At 32.5% G+C, this 17886-nt stretch overlaps 3 protein-coding genes and 2 pseudogenes across 5 annotated transcripts; all 5 read left to right on the forward strand.

Moving 5' to 3' along the window:
• The first annotated feature begins 351 nt into the window (after window positions 1-351).
• On the forward strand, window positions 352-823 carry LOC104731905 (uncharacterized; annotated as a pseudogene).
• A 459-nt stretch (window positions 824-1282) lies between these two features.
• Window positions 1283-9520, forward strand: LOC104731906 (azadirone synthase LFS). Of its 2 annotated transcripts, none has more exons than XM_010451417.3 (11): window positions 1283-1457; window positions 1634-1826; window positions 1954-2034; window positions 7939-7990; window positions 8122-8246; window positions 8346-8446; window positions 8548-8606; window positions 8710-8766; window positions 8871-8916; window positions 9012-9091; window positions 9195-9520. In XM_010451417.3, the coding sequence occupies exons 1-11, from the start codon at window positions 1380-1382 to the stop codon at window positions 9271-9273; spliced, it is 951 nt and encodes a 316-aa protein (XP_010449719.1). In that variant the 5' UTR covers window positions 1283-1379; the 3' UTR covers window positions 9274-9520. The 2 variants fall into 2 exon arrangements, with proteins under 2 accessions (XP_010449719.1, XP_087333783.1); XM_087477657.1 differs by having other exon boundaries at window positions 1299-1457; window positions 8710-8756.
• A 47-nt stretch (window positions 9521-9567) lies between these two features.
• On the forward strand, window positions 9568-10028 carry LOC109127958 (putative pentatricopeptide repeat-containing protein At1g43010; annotated as a pseudogene).
• A 121-nt stretch (window positions 10029-10149) lies between these two features.
• Window positions 10150-12953, forward strand: LOC104731908 (kihadalactone A synthase LFS). 2 transcript variants are annotated; one of them, XM_010451419.3, is made up of 11 exons: window positions 10150-10329; window positions 10680-10872; window positions 10962-11042; window positions 11118-11169; window positions 11461-11582; window positions 11784-11884; window positions 11988-12046; window positions 12137-12193; window positions 12280-12325; window positions 12412-12491; window positions 12620-12953. In XM_010451419.3, exons 1-11 carry the CDS (start codon window positions 10252-10254, stop codon window positions 12723-12725), a joined length of 975 nt encoding a protein of 324 aa, XP_010449721.2. In that variant the 5' UTR covers window positions 10150-10251; the 3' UTR covers window positions 12726-12953. The 2 variants fall into 2 exon arrangements, with proteins under 2 accessions (XP_010449721.2, XP_087333782.1); XM_087477656.1 differs by lacking the exons at window positions 12280-12325; window positions 12412-12491; window positions 12620-12953 and having other exon boundaries at window positions 12137-12197.
• A 588-nt stretch (window positions 12954-13541) lies between these two features.
• Window positions 13542-17886, forward strand: LOC104731909 (peroxisomal acyl-coenzyme A oxidase 1). Its single transcript, XM_010451420.3, has 14 exons — window positions 13542-14039; window positions 14171-14279; window positions 14358-14419; window positions 14499-14708; window positions 14803-14890; window positions 14973-15135; window positions 15267-15465; window positions 15743-15940; window positions 16107-16238; window positions 16624-16744; window positions 16864-16974; window positions 17049-17118; window positions 17211-17394; window positions 17469-17886. Exons 1-14 carry the CDS (start codon window positions 13902-13904, stop codon window positions 17676-17678), a joined length of 1995 nt encoding a protein of 664 aa, XP_010449722.2. The 5' UTR covers window positions 13542-13901; the 3' UTR covers window positions 17679-17886.

Below are 17886 nucleotides of genomic sequence, written 5' to 3' on the forward strand. Positions count from 1 at the left end.
TTTCAGTTAGTATATAACCTCATATTCAAAAAATTGGCTTAGAAGTTTTCATGTTTTAAAACAAAATTACGACGTTCTCCATTTAAACAAGATATCTTTACTTGTATTAAAATTTTCATTATAATTTTAAAACCAATAATTGAAAAGAAAAATTTAAACGCTCATAGTGTGTTTATTTACCAAGAAAATAAACTCTTTCTCATTGATTATTTTAGTTTTGTAGTATGTTATGATAGTTACGTTGGGTTTTCAATTACATATAAATAGCTTATGTAGCTTTCTGTCTATAATATCAGATACAAAACACACTTCATTACATTATTTTTATATAAGAATTAATAGTCGGTAAATTTCACGTATAATCACATATGACTAAATTTACCTCTCAGATTGCTATGCTATTCATTGTTGTAGCCTTGGTTTGTGCCTTTGTTCCTATATTTTCAATCGACGAATCTGAAGCAAAATCGTTATGGGATACTTGTTAAAATCTCTCCCCATTGTGCCTTGAATACAATTGCCGTTGTTTTTGGAAATGCAACCATCAATGATTCTTGCTGCCACGATCTTGTTCAAGAAGGAAAAGTGTGTCATGATAATCTCATTAAATATATTGCTGACAGACCAGTCCTAATTGCTCGTGAATCACTATATTTGAAGAAGAGGGACGACTTGTGGAATCATTGCATTGCAATCTCGAAAACTGCTTAAATTATTTGATTAAAATTTTGATAATTTTGTTTTATCCGAAATAACCACTTCAGTATTTTTACAAAAAATAAAGCAAAGTAAATCTCTTTGAAGATATGGACATTTTCAAAAATACCTCTTTTTATATGTCACTTTTCAAAAATATATTTTTATGGTGTCCATTTTCAAAATACCCTTTTTTAATATACAAAATAACTAAATTTTAAACCCTAAACCTCAAATACTAAATCCTAATCCCTTAAAACTATACCATAAATGAAAAATAGAGAACACAAACCTAAAAAAATTCTAAAAATTAATTTAACATATTGTAATTATGTAAAAAAAAATAAAAAAAATGTTAAAAAAAAGAAGTATTTTTGAAAAAAGATATCTCAAAAAGGTATTATACATTCAATTGTTTTGGATTGCAAACTGTAAGAGCATTTTGAGAAAACGGTGGCCCTATATTTAATGGGAAAACCACATGAGCTAATGAGAAAACGGTGGTCCTATATTTAATGGGCCTAAAGCCCAGTGTATAGCAAAAAGTTAAGGAATAAAACAAAAAACGATGACGTACGGACATACTGACAAGTGCAGGCAGCTGCTTAAAAAGAATATAATAACACAAGAGGACTTGAGAGAAACAATGTATGAATTTGAATAGAGAGGGATAAGAAGTAATAATGGGAACGGTTCTCAAACTTCCGATCATCGATCTTTCTTCGCCGGAGAAGCTCTCTATTTCCCAATTGATTCGTCAGGTTCTTCTTCTTAATTCTTCCTTTACGTGTCTTTTTTTTTTTCATGGAAACAAAACGAAGTCATTGATTGTATTATCTATATATATATATTCTTAACGGTAATTGCTTCTTTATGTTACTACGCAAATTTCGATCTTAAACTGATATTTTGATGATAATATATATATATTTATAAGGCTTGTGTGGATCATGGATTCTTCTATCTCACGAATCATGGCGTTTCGGAAGAGTTGATGGAAAGAGTGTTAACGGAGAGCAAGAAACTATTCTCTCTTCCTCTTGATGAGAAGATGGTGATGGCTCGTCGTGGTTCTCGTGGTTACTCACCTTTATACGACGAGAAACATGAATCCTCTGCCACTTACAAAGGTTCTTAATTATATTATATTATAGGTTATTATTGGTTTGTCCAACTACTTTAGATTAATGATCTCTATAATTGGCTTTGGTTGAGAAAAAGGAAATGTGTGATTGATTGGAAATATTCATGTAAAAGGTGATTCCAAGGAGATGTTCACGTTTGGATCTTCAGAAGGAGTTTTGGGACAACTTTACCCTAACGAGTGGCCTCTTGAAGGTAAAATTTGTTTGATATATAATACTTATAAGAAGATAATACAGTATAGATTATAGAAATTGATACTTTAATAGATGATGATAGTGCGGGATTACAATTTACAAATTAAAGAAAATGAGGAATTTGATAATGGAACTCCTATTAATCTTCTAATAATTGTCACTCTTTAATAATAAACTATTTTCCAACTCTCGAGAATTATATATATAATTAGAAAAGTAGAAACAGGAAACCAAACCGGATTTTCCAGATAGTCGATTCAATATCATAATTTAATAACTTAAAATATAGTACTTTATATATTTATATATATTGTTAGTTTATTATAATAGAAACTGTACTATAATTAATGTTATCTTAAATTCTTAATAGTCTGATAACATGTCTTCTTCTGTTTTTCTTGGTCTAGAAGATCTTAATGACAAAAAAAATCTTATCTTTGACTTATGTAACATCAGCAAAAATAAAATAATAATTGATAGATTATATTTTACTGAAATGTTTGTTTTAGCTACCAATTGTAAACGGAATTTCAATTAAATTAGGATTTAACCCGTGGTACACCACGGAATATTTTTTTCTATAATTTTCCGCATAATTTTATTGTTGTATAAATTGATTGAGTTTTTTTAAAAAAAATTAATACAGATGTTACAATATTATATATATTTTAGTGTATTTGTAACAACTAATAGTTTTTTTTATTGAGTATATATGGATTAAATTTGAAAGAACTATAAAGTATGTTCATTTTGGAAAGATAAAAGTACTAATTAAACTCAAATTTGCCACAATAATGGTTCACGCCTAAGACATTGTAAATATATTTATATTTAAGTATGGAAACAACTACAAAAATATTAATATATACTTTAGGCTGATATTATTTTTGTTTCTTAAATAAAACAATAAAATCTTTTTTTTTTAATTTTAAAAGGAAAATAGCAATTAAGTCAAGATAATGTATGGGAATATACTTTATTGATTTTGGTCATTTACCATTTCGCTTATTTATTTTTGTGTACTTTTGTAGGATTAAGATTGTAAATTAAAATTTACATAAGCAAATTTAAAAAGGTTAAACACAAAATGTATATCAAAAATGTTAAAATCACACAATTTATGCAATTAGACAAAAGTATTAGGTAACATTTTAACATTTTACATAATTTATGCATTTAACATATTAGATGATCAGGCTACCATATACATAATCAAATATATTAAATGCATAAAATATTGATCAGGCTACCATATTCTTGCAATACTTTTGTCTAATTGCATTTAACATTTTAACATTTTTTATTGTGCTACAACTACATAGGTAATTGTTTGACTTTGTCAATTATTAAAATCGCACAATTTATTATAAATTTCTAAATTATAAATTACCTTGAAAATTATAATAGAGATCTAAATTGTTAGTAAAATTAGACAAAAGTACAGAAAATAAGATTATTTAAAAGAAAAAATCGATACAGTATTTTGTTTTATCTCTTCTTTGTCTCTTTCCCTTTTTCTTGACTTACCTACAAAGAAAACACGAAACCAATTTAGAGTACAATCAAACAATCATGCAAGGGACTGTTGAGAAAACAAAACATATGTGTTTAAATACTTTTAGTTCTCTAAAACATATAGAGTAAAAAGATTTGTCCACTGAATGCATAAGGATTGTTTGAAAGGTAAAGTTTCTTATGAGTTGGTGCATTTTTGGTCTTAAGGTTATTTATTTAGTAACTTATTTAGGATGGAATTAGGTTTGATAGTTGTAAAAATTGGTGAGCAAGCTTTATATTTTGGAATTTACAACTATGATTTAGAATATAGATAATGAATATACTCCTAAATTGCCGTCTGTATATATTACTAATTCCTTATACATTAGCATTAGTTGAGATTCAGTATATATTTGTTATCATAATCAAAGAAACGCTTACCACATAAGATTTGCGAAATTAACTAATAAGAGTAACTAGATTTGGACCCGCACATACGTGCGGGATTGATTTCAAAAACTAAGGTGATTTATCAGGTTTACAATATATTACGTATGTGTGGACTTATGTTTGTAAACATATTTTTAACGAACATTATTAATATTTATAATCTAAACTCATATCAGTACAATATTTTCTATGTTTTAGTCAAAAAGAAGGATTAGATCTGTTTTGTTATTAGTAGAAATAACTACAATAAAAATATAAGATAAAAATAGTATGTTTATTTCTAGAACAAAAAACTCGTCCCGTCTCATATGTGTCATGTTTTTTTTCTATCTCATAATTATGGTTTTTATAAATTTGAGATTGTATTTTTTAGTCCAACATATAAAAAAATAGTTAAGAGGTTCATATGGAATATATACCCGTATTTTATGTACCTTTTTTTTGGTATTTAAGTTTTATAAAATTAATGAAAATTATCCAAATTTTCTTTATGTTTTTCAAAATTTATCTATTATGTTTTTAAAAATACTTGAATTTCCTGTAAATTTTGTCCCCAAGTAGAACTTTACCTGTCCCAAAATTAATCATTTGCAAAAGAGTACAAAATTTATTGACGTTTTATTCTTATTGAAAATATCATATTTCATAGTATATTTATATATCATATGAATATATGATATCCTTTTTTATTGGTATTTTTATTCATGAAATTTATCCTTATGTATTATCACTATTACAGTAATTATGGTTGTTAATCTAATTAATGTTTGCTTCAAAAAAATATATTCGAATTATAAGGAAAATTAAGAATATTCGTGTGAATCAAAATTTTATCATTTTGATATATTTGTATTTAAAGACTTATGATATTAACGTAATGATTCAAATTGAAACCCAAACATATCTTTTTGAAATCGCATTATATGGTTCATGAAGGCGAAGATTATGGGGATTCTTTATTTTTAGTTGGTATGATAATTTCTATATATACGGTAGAATTAAATATGAATTACTTATATTACTTAAATTTATAATTATCTTTCCAAAATTTTATTGAAGATTATATTGATTCCTATCAGTTTGGATAGACAATTGTAGCCATATGTTTTGTTTTGTTTGATAACCTCAATTTAAATAGCACCCAAATTGAATAAAAATAAACAAAAATGTGAATTTAAAATTCGATTTTTAAAATATATTAATAACATTTTGATTTTTTATACCAAACATATATATACACATATATACCTACGTTATATGTGTGGATGGATAAACAAATTTGATATATAATTACATATTATTCATGATTAAAGTCCCTTAACAATTACTCTTTCATATTTTCTCTTTCACACCATATGTATGTAGTAACAACATTTGTTATTTTTACCGCCTCCAAACATATATATACATATAAATATTATTAAATTATGTATGGCTAAAAACAATTAAAATCATTTTAAAATGAAAATATCAATTTAAAATATTAGATCTTAAATGAAATATGTTACAAATTTTTCATTACAATTTTTCAAAGTTACTCTAGTCTTGAGATGTTAAACCTAAGAGAAGGAACCATTGCATTATTTATATTTTAGTTCTAAACCTTCATCAGATGGTTAAGCTAGCCATTTCAGAACCTTATAACACTGCAAAATTTATTATGATTTGGAAATAGATCGAAGAAATCACTCACACTAATATGATTATTATCAATAGGCGACGTGTAACAATATAATCATGAAGTAAAACTATACGGTTATAACTAATGTATATATGTACTAACATTAAAAAACGATAATTATACAAAAAAATCATAAGATAAAATCGATTATAAAAACCTCATTGTTTCACAGCACCCGTATTTTAACAGTTTTACAGTCTTGACTTTTATATTTCACATGTTCTTGAAGAATTTCAAATCTGAAAGACTAAAAGATATTGAAATATAAAAGTTAAGAAACTCAAATCTCAAAATATTGATGCTCAAAATTTTTTTTGTGAATGAATGAAACAAAATACTTCGATGTGTCTTATATAGAGATTAGATTAGCTCAATACAATCTATTTTAATATACTAACAAAAAGGAAAATCATAATGTAAAATCCATTTTAAACTGTTCGATTTTATAACAATATAATCATGAAGTAAAACTATACTATTATAACTAATGTATATATGTACTAACATTAAAAACGGTAATTATACAAAAAAAAAATCATAAGATAAAATCGATTATAAGAACTTGATTGTTTCACATCACCCATATTTTAGAAGTTTTATAGTCTTGACTTTTATATTTCACATGTTCTTGAAGAGTTTCAAATCTGAAAGACTAAAAGATATTGAAATATAAAAGTTAAGAAACTCAAAATTCAAAATATTGATGCTCAATTTTTTTTTTTGTGAATGAATGAAACAAAATATTTCCATATGTCTTATATAGAGATTAGATTAGCTCAATACAATCTATTTTAATATACTAACAAAAAGGAAAATCATAATGTAAAATCAATTTAAACTGTTCGATTTTGTAACATAAAATCGATAATCAATGTTTCCGGAAATATCTCAAAATAAATAACCAAATGAAATATGTTTACATATATAAAATTTTGAATTTATAATTTTATACCTGTTTTTATAATTAGCTAAGATAACTACAGAATTTGGTAAGTAGCTTAAATTTCGTATATATGATAATCTAACTTTTTCAAACTAAATCAAGAAAATATATGAAACGTGTAGACTTTTGTATCACATTAATTTCTTAAATAAAAACAATTTTCCCAAATTACTGAAATTATATATGGTCGTATTTAACTTGCTAATTAACAACCATTTGAGGTTAATTAGATATTTGATTTGATATCATTATTTAAGGTAATATTCGAGATTTCAACTTAATGATTCATTTTTAATTAGAATAAATATGGATAGTTTTCTATATTGAATTATATGTTATTTAAAATGTGTGATTAATGTTCCACAATATTAGCTATGGAAGTTACTAATTATCACCGATACTGATTTGTTTTCACTTCCCTAAAATATATATTTTTTGTTTGACTTTTATGGTGTATAATTGTGGTCGATTATGTTTGGATGCAAGACTTTTTATTCTTGATCTGTTTTGTAAAACACGATCCGAATTTTATATTAATAAAACCGGGGTCACAAACGGATCATCTTGTTTTTACATTAAAAATTACTTTAATGTCCTTCTCCTATTGTATGCTTTTTAATTTATTCAGGGTTATTTTATGTCATATATTCTCAAGTTTCATTTTGCCTTGTAAATAATGCTTCCCTTTTAATAGTATAGATGCTAATTATACACCTTATTTCATGCTTAACTGAATATTGTAAAATCAATACCTAATTACCAAAATCTCAACATGATCATATTTTTTTGGAAAACATCTCGACATCATCATAAATGCGATGTTGTAGACATATTATTTTAGGAATCTATTTTGATTTGCCATATTTTAATTATGGTTATTTTATGTAATTTTTAGGAATTATTTTTATAAATAAGTTAAACTTAAAGGGTAAAACCCAAAATGTACTTAAAAAATGTATATATAGATATACTCAAAACATTCCAACCAAAAGACTTTTAATTTGATCTGCTAACCAGTCGGATCATGAAATCTAACAGGTAAACAAAACTACGGCTTTTAACATATAACGAAACCATATCAGGTCGCGAGTTTAAAGGTCTGACCTGCGGCCTTGCGGGGTTGGTCTGAGGTTTAAAACACTGATAGAAACTAAAGAGCCTAACCTACTTAAACCATATTGTTGTTACTTGAGATCATAACCCACAATAAAAAACATATTTAGCAAGAAGTAGTCTCTGGGCCTTTGAACCTAGCTCTTTGTTTCTATCAAATACTATTTTGTTATGTTGATTATCTTATCTTATATATGGGTTATGGATGTTTGTATTAGAGCTTCTGCCGCTTTGTAGGCCAACCATGGAATGCTACTATAAAAATGTCATGTAAGTAGAAGGAAACAATTGCTCTGCTTATGCTGACCAAAAATACTTCTAAACTATTGTTTTTTCGTACTTATATATTGGGTTGTACGTTGTGGTTTTTGTTTACTGGTCTGGTCTTTGTTGTTTCTTAGGGATATTGTTGGTAAGAAATTGCTTGGCCTAGTGGCTTTGGCATTGAATTTAGAGGAAAACTTCTTTGAACAAGTGGGAGCCTTCAATGATCAAGCAGCAGTTGTTCGTCTCATACGTTATCCAGGTCTTCCACCAAACCTGTTTTCTAAATGAGAAAACCTCCACTGCTCGTTTCTTTATTTTGCGCTTAGATATTCCCTCTTTGTCACATTATATATAATAGGAGAGTTGGATTCATCTGGAGAAGAAACATGTGGGGCTTCTGCTCATTCAGATTTTGGAATGATAACTCTTCTTGCAACGGATGGAGTTGCAGGCCTTCAAGTATTCATCTCATATATATATTTTTAAAACTGATAATTTCTTTTTATTATATCTTTTTTTTTTTTAGTTCTAATAATTAATGTTTACGTACGTACTAAAAGGTTTGTAGGGATAAAGATAAAGAACCAAAGGTTTGGGAAGATGTCGCTGGAATCAAAGGGTAAGTTACATAATTAAAACCATAAGCATATAGCGTTTTGATTGACTCTATTTGTAGTTAAGGCCTAAAACTTAAGATGACTTTGTGTAAATTATAATCACAGGGCTTTTGTTGTCAATATTGGCGACCTTATGGAGAGATGGACTAATGGTCTTTTCCGGTACCTTAACAAAGAAAACATCTATACTTCTAGTTTACAATCGTTCTCATTTCTAGGATATGAATAATCTGACTAATTAAGATATATCGCTTCTTGATTATAAGATCAACCATGCATAGAGTGGTGTCGGTGGGGAAAGAACGTTATTCGGTACGTACGATGTAATTGGTTTGAATTAGTCTCTTTTTTTTTTACTAATCGTCATCATTATCGTGACATAAACATGTTCGTTTAATTACTTGAAGGTGGCTGTATTCGTCGATCCAGACCCAAACTGCGTTGTGAAGTGCTTGGAGAGCTGCTGCAGTGAAACGTCTCCTCCCAGGTATATTAATAACTCTCGTTATATTGTGATAACTTAAAAAGTTTTGGTCTTCTATCACAAAGCTTAAACGTACGGTTGATTTGTGAAATTCTTGCCTGATCAGGTTTCCACCGGTCCGGGCCAAAGATTATTTCCACGAGCGATTCAGTCAAACTCTCGCTTCGTATTCTGGTTCCGGCTAAAAGACGTATATGAGAAGCTCCTCCACATTTGCTTAAATAAGACATGCATGTGTCAAATGTTTGAGTTTTCTACCTTATTAAAGCCTGTTCTAATGTTTGGGTTTGAGTCGTTTGCTTTGCGTGGACAAAGATGTATTGTAATAAATTATTAAAGGTGATAAAATACTTATAACTATATCACGGATGCTGTATTATTTGCGACTGGTCAAATATTCTAGTTGTGGTCCTTGGGGACTATGATTCCGTATTTGGAACAGATTTTTCCATATATAAAATGGTTTCATCCTGTTGAGAATGTTCTTGGGTTTGGAAGAAGCCGAGAAGTTCCTCCAAAGCATTCCCGATAACATGAGGGATTACTCTGGCCACTCTCCTGAGCTCTTACACGAAATCTGAGAATACATTGGATAAAACTGAGGCCACCTTTGAGAAGATGAGAGAGCTTGGATTCCTCTTCAAAGTTTCACCCTTCAATTCGATGATTACTCTCTACGGTAAGCTCCAAAATCGAGATATGGTCGAGAAGCTTGTACGTGAGATGCAAGAGAGAGAAAGGTCGAGTGTGACAGTCCCACAGTGAAGAAGGTTTTGAGGGTATACGCAGACACAAGCAGCCAGTATGAAATCGATGGAAACACTTCAAAATGTGGGTTGATGAACAAGGAATCAAACGGGAGGGAGGCACTGTCGTTGCAATGGCAAAAGCTTACCTTAGATGTGGTTCCAAAGAGAAGGCGATAAAGATGTATGGGTAACTTGGCAGGGAGTGAAAAAGAAGTGTACTGATTATTTTTCAAATTTTAAGTGTCTAAAATGTACTAAAACACAAACAAACCCTTCAAATATTTTTCGGATTGGTTCGGTTCAAATACTCGGTTCCGGTTATTTTATCTAAAACGTAGTCGTATTCCAGTATACGTCTGGTTCTCTCATATATGCCAAAACGATCAGAGCAAAATCAATTTCCAAACAGAGAGAATGGGGACGTCGCTTCCACTTCCGATCATCGACCTCTCTTCGCCGGAAAAAATCTCCACCGCACAATTGATTCGTCAGGTTCTTCTTCACCTCTCTGTTACTTTGTATCCTGCTTCTTCTACTAGATTAGTCTGCTTCTTCTTCCTCTTCTTACCTCTTTCTCAGCAGTCATATGATTTCCAGGAGTTCAATTTTTCCAAATCCAGTTGTGGATTAGTAAGTGATAGGACTAGTTAGTACCTGTAGCCATCAATTGACGAAGATTGTTTTTTTTTCTTTGAGTGGTTCGGTTTTAGTCTGGGTTATTGAAGGAGGTCTTGTCTTGTGTATACTTAAGTTGAACTGGTTCAGACGATGTTTGTTTAAGACATGTCTCTCTCTATGATTGCTGATAAACTGTTTTGTTTTTATTATGTCGGTGAAATTAGGCATGTCTTGAACATGGATTCTTTTATGTCAAGAATCATGGCATCGAGGAAGAATTAATAAAAGGGGTTTTTAAGGAGAGCAAAGGCTTCTTTGATCTTCCACTAGATGAGAAGATGGCTTTACTCCGCCGTGATTTGCTTGGTTATACTCCTTTGTATGCTGAGAAACTTGACCCGTCCGTGACCTCCATAGGTTCATTCAATTTGGTGGTTTTGTATATGGCATATGGTTTGTTTTCTTGCTGAGGTGGTGGTCGTTAAGATTTGATCTTTCTTTGTTAGGTGATTCCAAGGAAAGCTTCTATTTTGGCTCTTTCGAAGGCGTTCTCGCTCAACGTTACCCAAATCAGTGGCCTTCTCAAGGTTATTTCCCTACTACCTGTTTCTTTAATCTGTTTTGATCTCAATCTCTCTTACGGATTAGGTGTATGTATATAGATCTCTTGCCATCATGGAGACAAACCATGGAATGTTACTACAAGAATGTCCTGTAAGCACCTGCTTTTTAGTCGCTCTATTGGAAAATGAATCTCAAACTAAAACTTTATACTCTGTCTTCTCTATGCATCCTCAGTTGATAATAGGTTTTTCAAGTTCATTATCAACATTTAGATTTGAACCTCGATGGTAGGGACAAATATAGTTTATTGTAGCCAATTACATTGGTACTATCTTTGGTCTCTTGATAAATCAATTTCTAAATATAAGGAGATTATGATATTTCATGATTATTTTCTCCTGGATCAACTTGCTAGTTGTGTGTTTGCATTGCTGCTTTAAGGTCCGTGGGTAGAAATTTGCTTGGCTTGATTGCCTTAGCATTGGATTTAGATGAGGACTTCTTCGAAAAAGTTGGAGCCCTGAATGATCCTGCAGCAGTTGTTCGCCTCTTACGCTATCCAGGTATCTCTATGTACATCAGATTCTGGTTGGATTGATGATTGATATTAATCTTGATTGATTTTGCTAAGAATTAGAACTTAACATAAACCAGAGGAACATGTATATCTAAACAAGTAAACATATGTAATAAGTGAAAACTTGATCCGTATTCCAGGAGTTCAAGTCAGGTTTTGATCTCTGCACTTCTGATGATATATATAGGTGAAGTGATTTCGTCAGGTGTAGAAACATATGGTGCCTCAGCTCACTCAGATTATGGAATGGTCACTCTTCTTTTGACTGATGGAGTTCCGGGGCTTCAGGTAAACTATATATATATATATATATTTTTTCTTGTAACTCTCCTCATACTCGTCTCTTTTTAGTAACCTTATGTGTTCTTACACCGTCTGTTAAAAATCATAGGTTTGTAGAGACAAATCGAAACAACCACACATTTGGGAAGATGTCCCTGGAATTGAAGGGTAAGTTTAGCGTTTTTATAGCTACTGGATTTTGGATGCTTGTTGATTAGAAATAATGGTTGAATTCCGGGGGACTTTCTATAACTGTAGGGCGTTTATTGTCAACATTGGTGATTTGATGGAGAGATGGACCAATGGAATGTTCCGGTAAATTTTTATCAGTCTTAGTTTAGAGTGTGTTTTCTAGGTAACGTTTCAAGATTATTCATGTAATATATGTGAATGGGTTTTAGGTCTACCTTGCACCGAGTGATGCCGGTTGGAAAAGAACGTTACTCGGTAACTTTGCCTGATTCTTTCTAATTTCCTTACAAATTGATAAGTTTTGGGCAAAAGTAGCTAACTTGAGGAGAAGTTTATTGTAGGTGGTGTTCTTCTTAGATCCCAATCCAGATTGTAATGTAAAATGCTTGGAGAGTTGTTGCAGCGAAACTTGTCCCCCAAGGTATTTGAGAAAACTCTTGTTGAATGAATCTTTACTCCATTGCACATTTGTTAAATCTTTTTGATATTGAATGGTAGAAAAATAAAAGTTTTGAGTCCGTTTCTCATATATTTTTTTTATCGGTGTAGATTCCCGCCTATTCTGGCCGGCGACTATATTAAGGAGCGTTTCAGGCTAACCTACGTCTATGTTGTTTGGTTACGAAATCGAAATGTAAAAGAAATGGTGTTCTAGCTTGTAGTAATGTTTAATTAGCGAAATATGAAGGAAGTAACAAGGAATCCGGTGGGACTTGAAAATGATTTAGTCAAAGACGCACAAAAAAAAACTCGTGGAGCTTGAATGGGCGGTTACGTATATGGACCATACTTCTACACGTTGTGAATTTGTATGTGGTCTATAGCGACAATGTCTTTTATTCAAAGCATAAATATGTTTGTCGTTTACGATTATAATAGAAAACGATATAAATACTAGTTAACCTAACTGTACTTTTGAGATCGGAACACAAATCTTCATACACAGTTGACAAGTGAAAAAAGACTTAAATATTCATGGGAAAAATCATTATACTGTATAGAGTATAGGTACATTTTTTTTGAAAAAGGACATATGATGGATAGAGTAAGCTCAGAAGGTTGGCACTGTATAAGTACATTACAAGCTGTTTTTTCTTTTATCTTCCAACTGCCCATAACGCAACTATATGTACATTGCAATTTAAAGATAAGAAAACAAAACATTATCTTATCTTTTTAGCCTAATTCCTTTATCTTGTTTTAGCAACATGTTGGTCAGATTGCATGTCATTTTATTGGCGGAAAATTAAATTTATTACACGTCTGATTTTACTGTGTGTGTGTGTTTTTTTTTTAAAAAGTTTCAGGACAAGATATAAATTAATTTTAATTTGTTAGTCAAATACAGTATATATGTTCCATATGAGGGAAAAATGGATATAATTCCATATTTTTTTTGCCGACCATCTAATTTTGTTCTTAATATATCCGTTGAACAATAATTACGAGTATGAAAAAGAATCCAAAAATTAATTAATTTTCACTTTTAAAAAAAAATATTTATTATCTATGTCAACAGTGAGACATGGATCTGAGAGAATGAGATAAATACAAAATATTTCATCAATTTATAAAGAAAGAAAGAAAAGAAAAAAAAGGAAAAAAGTCCTATTATAAATCGATTTGTCTTTCTTCTTCTCTATTTATATCCGAAATAAAAGTTTTAATTTTAATTTGCTTCTCTCCAACTACTTTTGTGCAATTAAATCGGTAGAGGAAGAAGAAGAAGGCATTGGCCACCAATCTTCATCACCATCATCTCTTAATAATCTCTGAGAGTTTTTCTCTGGAAAATTTTGAGTGTTTTTTTTTGTTTTGAAATTACAAAATCATGGAAGGAATTGATCACCTTGCTGATGAGAGGAACAAGGCGGAGTTCGACGTCGACGAAATGAAGATCGTCTGGGCTGGTTCCCGCCACGCTTTTGAGGTTTCCGATCGAATTGCCCGCCTCGTCGCCTCCGATCCGGTTTCTTTTCTTCTTCCTCTTCTTCTTCTTCTTCTCAATTCTCCTTGTTCTTTTTTTTTGTTCTTCCACTTAGGATTAGGGATCGTGTTCGATTTGTTGAATTTTCGTGTTTTATCTTTGCTTATATGTAGGTATTTGAGAAAAGCAATAGAGCTCGGTTGAGTAGGAAGGAGCTGTTTAAGAGCACCTTGAGGAAATGTGCTCATGCTTTCAAAAGGATCATCGAGCTTCGTCTCACTGGTATGGATGATTCCTTCTTCTCACGCTCCTTATTGTTTGAGTTTTTGTATTGATCAGTCTTTTGTTGGTTGGTTACAGAGGAAGAAGCAGGACGATTGAGGCACTTTGTTGATCAGCCTGCTTATGTGGATCTGCACTGGGTACTCTCTTTTTTTTTTATCAATCAATAGATATGATTCCAAAAGACACCATTTTGATTCGTTGATTCTCTTTCTGTAGGGAATGTTTGTGCCTGCTATTAAGGGACAGGGCACTGAGGAGCAGCAGAAGAAGTGGTTGTCGCTGGCCAATAAGATGCAGATTATTGGGTGTTATGCACAAACTGAGCTTGGTCATGGCTCTAATGTTCAAGGCCTTGAGACAACTGCCACATTTGATCCCAAGACGGATGAGTTTGTGATTCACACACCTACTCAGACTGCTTCCAAAGTGAGTTGATGACTAGGAAGTCTTTTGATTGAGTTATTATTATGCACAGTGACTGAGTTGTGTAAGATTCTTATCTGCTTTGGTTGTTGAATAGTGGTGGCCTGGTGGCTTGGGAAAAGTTTCTACCCATGCTGTTGTTTACGCTCGTCTCATTACTGATGGCAAAGACTATGGTGTCCATGGTATGTACCGGAAACAAAAAAAAGGTTTAGTATTTTAGTTTTGCTTGCTCCGGTATTGATTGCTTTAAACTTCCACTTCCAGGATTCATTGTGCAACTGCGCAGCTTAGAAGATCATTCTCCTCTTCCAAATATAACTGTTGGTGATATCGGGACGAAGATGGGAAATGGAGCATATAATTCAATGGACAACGGGTTTCTTATGTTTGATCATGTTCGCATTCCCAGGGATCAAATGCTCATGAGGTCCTTCCTCTTTGCCTTTCTGGTCTGATGTTAATAAGCATTCATGATGTAATGATAGTTATAGAGGAAAATGCTTGTGCTTAAATGCGGGCTTATGGTTCTACCTTTTCTCCTCCTTCAAAACATTTCAGGCTGTCAAAAGTTACAAGGGAAGGAAAATATGTTCCATCGGATGTTCCAAAGCAGCTGGTGTATGGTACTATGGTGTATGTGAGACAAACAATTGTGGCAGATGCTTCCAATGCACTATCTCGAGCAGTTTGCATAGCTACAAGGTACAGTGCAGTGCGGAGGCAATTTGGTGCACATAACGGTGGCATTGAGACACAGGTACTCATTTATACCCATTTCATAACCAAGGATACTCATAGCTGTGTGCACCTATTGATTGATGTTGGATCATAGCAAATTTCAAAGTATTTCTACCTTGAAAAACTTACTTGTACGAATATTTTCCAGATTTAGGCAGATTGTTTCTGCTGAAGTGATTTTCTTTGACTTGGTAGTGTAGAGTTTTTTTCTTCTTTACAATCATTAACGTCTTGTGACTAAAATTATGTTGGCTGAAAAAGGGGATGTAATATTTTTCTGCATGTTGTTGTCACAGGTGATTGATTATAAAACTCAGCAGAACAGGCTATTTCCTCTGCTAGCATCTGCATATGCATTTCGATTTGTTGGAGAGTGGCTAAAATGGCTGTACACGGATGTAACTGAAAGACTGGCTGCTAGTGATTTCGCAACTTTGCCAGAGGCTCATGCATGCACTGCAGGATTGAAGTCTCTCACCACCACAGCCACTGCGGTATGTTCCGGAGCTGGTCCTTTATGCTCATTAGACTAGACTGATAGGTTTAGTTTCTCTGAGGGTCCAACCGCTCACATGTTGGAACGTTAGTTCCCTCCTTGACATTGTCTCGGAGGTTTATATAGAATTCGAAAATTCAGCCTAAGCGTTATATTGGGTGCAGGATGGTATTGAAGAATGTCGTAAGTTATGTGGTGGACATGGCTACTTGTGGTGCAGTGGACTCCCTGAGCTGTTTGCTGTGTATGTTCCTGCCTGCACATACGAAGGAGACAATGTTGTGCTGCAATTACAGGTACTTATTATCAGCTGGGAGATATTCTCATTTACTAGAATAATACTGTCAGCACATATAGATTTCTTAGCACGTGGCTCTTCATCTTATGTCTCTCTGGTTTCGGCTGTGAGTTCTTGATTTAACATGCTTTCATATTGTGAGTTTTGTACCTTTTCCGATATAATTATTTGCAGGTTTTTGTCAATTTCACATGTTTCTGGCTTTTGTCACCTGCAATTTGTGATTGTTTTCTTGGTTGATACTTGATATGCAAAACACATTTAACAGCTTTTGAAGTTTTTTGTTCATTGTTGTTTCCCCAATATTTCCAACAGTAAGAAAAGCTCTAAGCCTCCTTGCGATTTGTGGTTATTTATGCTATTGTTCGAAATTGTTTTTATAGGTTGCTCGATTCCTTATGAAGACCGTCTCCCAGCTGGGATCTGGAAAGGTTCCTGTTGGCACAACTGCTTATATGGGCCGGGCAGTACATCTTTTGCAATGTCGTTCTGGTGTTCAAAAGGGTGAGTTTTTAAGTTTATATGTTCTATCCTTCTTCCTGCTACAAAAGCAAACAAATGATCTTTCGTCGATATGATTCCCGAGTTAGTGATATAGTTGGTTTTATTGATTGGGCATGTAGCTGAGGATTGGTTAAACCCTGATGCGGTACTGGAAGCTTTTGAAGCTAGGGCTTTGAGAATGGCTGTTACTTGTGCCAAAAATTTGAGCAAGTTTGAGAATCAAGAACAAGGTACTCATCTAACTCCATGAATCCAGAATCCTAAGGTAAAAGACCAAACTCTCAAACATTTCTCCTGTCTATAGGATTCCAAGAACTCTTGGCTGATCTGGTTGAGGCTGCAATTGCGCATTGCCAATTGATTGTTGTTTCCAAGTAAGCTTCTTTAAAAACGTTTGCACGTATCAAATAAGTTAGCGATTCTCTCTGTGTCAGCTCCTGAATTTTGCCAATTTTGTCTCGGTTAGGTTCATAGCTAAACTAGAGGAAGACATAGGAGGCAAAGGAGTGAAGAAACAGCTGAATAATCTGTGTTACATTTACGCGCTCTATCTCCTTCACAAGCACCTCGGAGATTTCCTCTCCACAAACACCATCACTCCCAAGCAAGCCTCGCTAGCCAACGACCAGCTCCGCTCCTTATACTCTCAGGTTCAGCATCTCTTACTCACTACATTTGATTCCTTAAAAAGCAGAGTTCTAACATTTTGTGTTCCTTCATATAGGTTCGTCCTAATGCGGTTGCCCTTGTGGACGCTTTCAATTACACTGACCATTACTTGAATTCGGTGCTGGGCCGTTACGACGGTAATGTGTACCCGAAACTGTTTGAGGAAGCGTGGAAGGATCCATTGAACGACTCGGTGGTTCCTGACGGGTACCATGAATACCTTCGACCTGTGCTCAAGCAGCAACTTCGTACCGCTAGACTCTAAAGAGTTTGTTTTACTTGATTGCTCGATATGGTTAATCGCACGTTTGATTTGCTTCTTCTTAACGTTCCGGTTATTGCTTTGAATAAATTCGCCGGTTTAAAAACTGGTGATGCCCTTATTTATATGTAGCAATGTAGTAGTAGCTAATACGGTGGAATTTAGTATTCAAGAAACATTAATAATAAATTGATCGTTTCTACTCTGAGAA

This window comes from Camelina sativa, chromosome 12 (genome assembly GCF_030686135.1).
Source record: "Camelina sativa cultivar CO46 ecotype springtype chromosome 12, ASM3068613v1".
In the NCBI taxonomy this organism is placed as follows: Eukaryota; Viridiplantae; Streptophyta; class Magnoliopsida; order Brassicales; family Brassicaceae; genus Camelina; species Camelina sativa.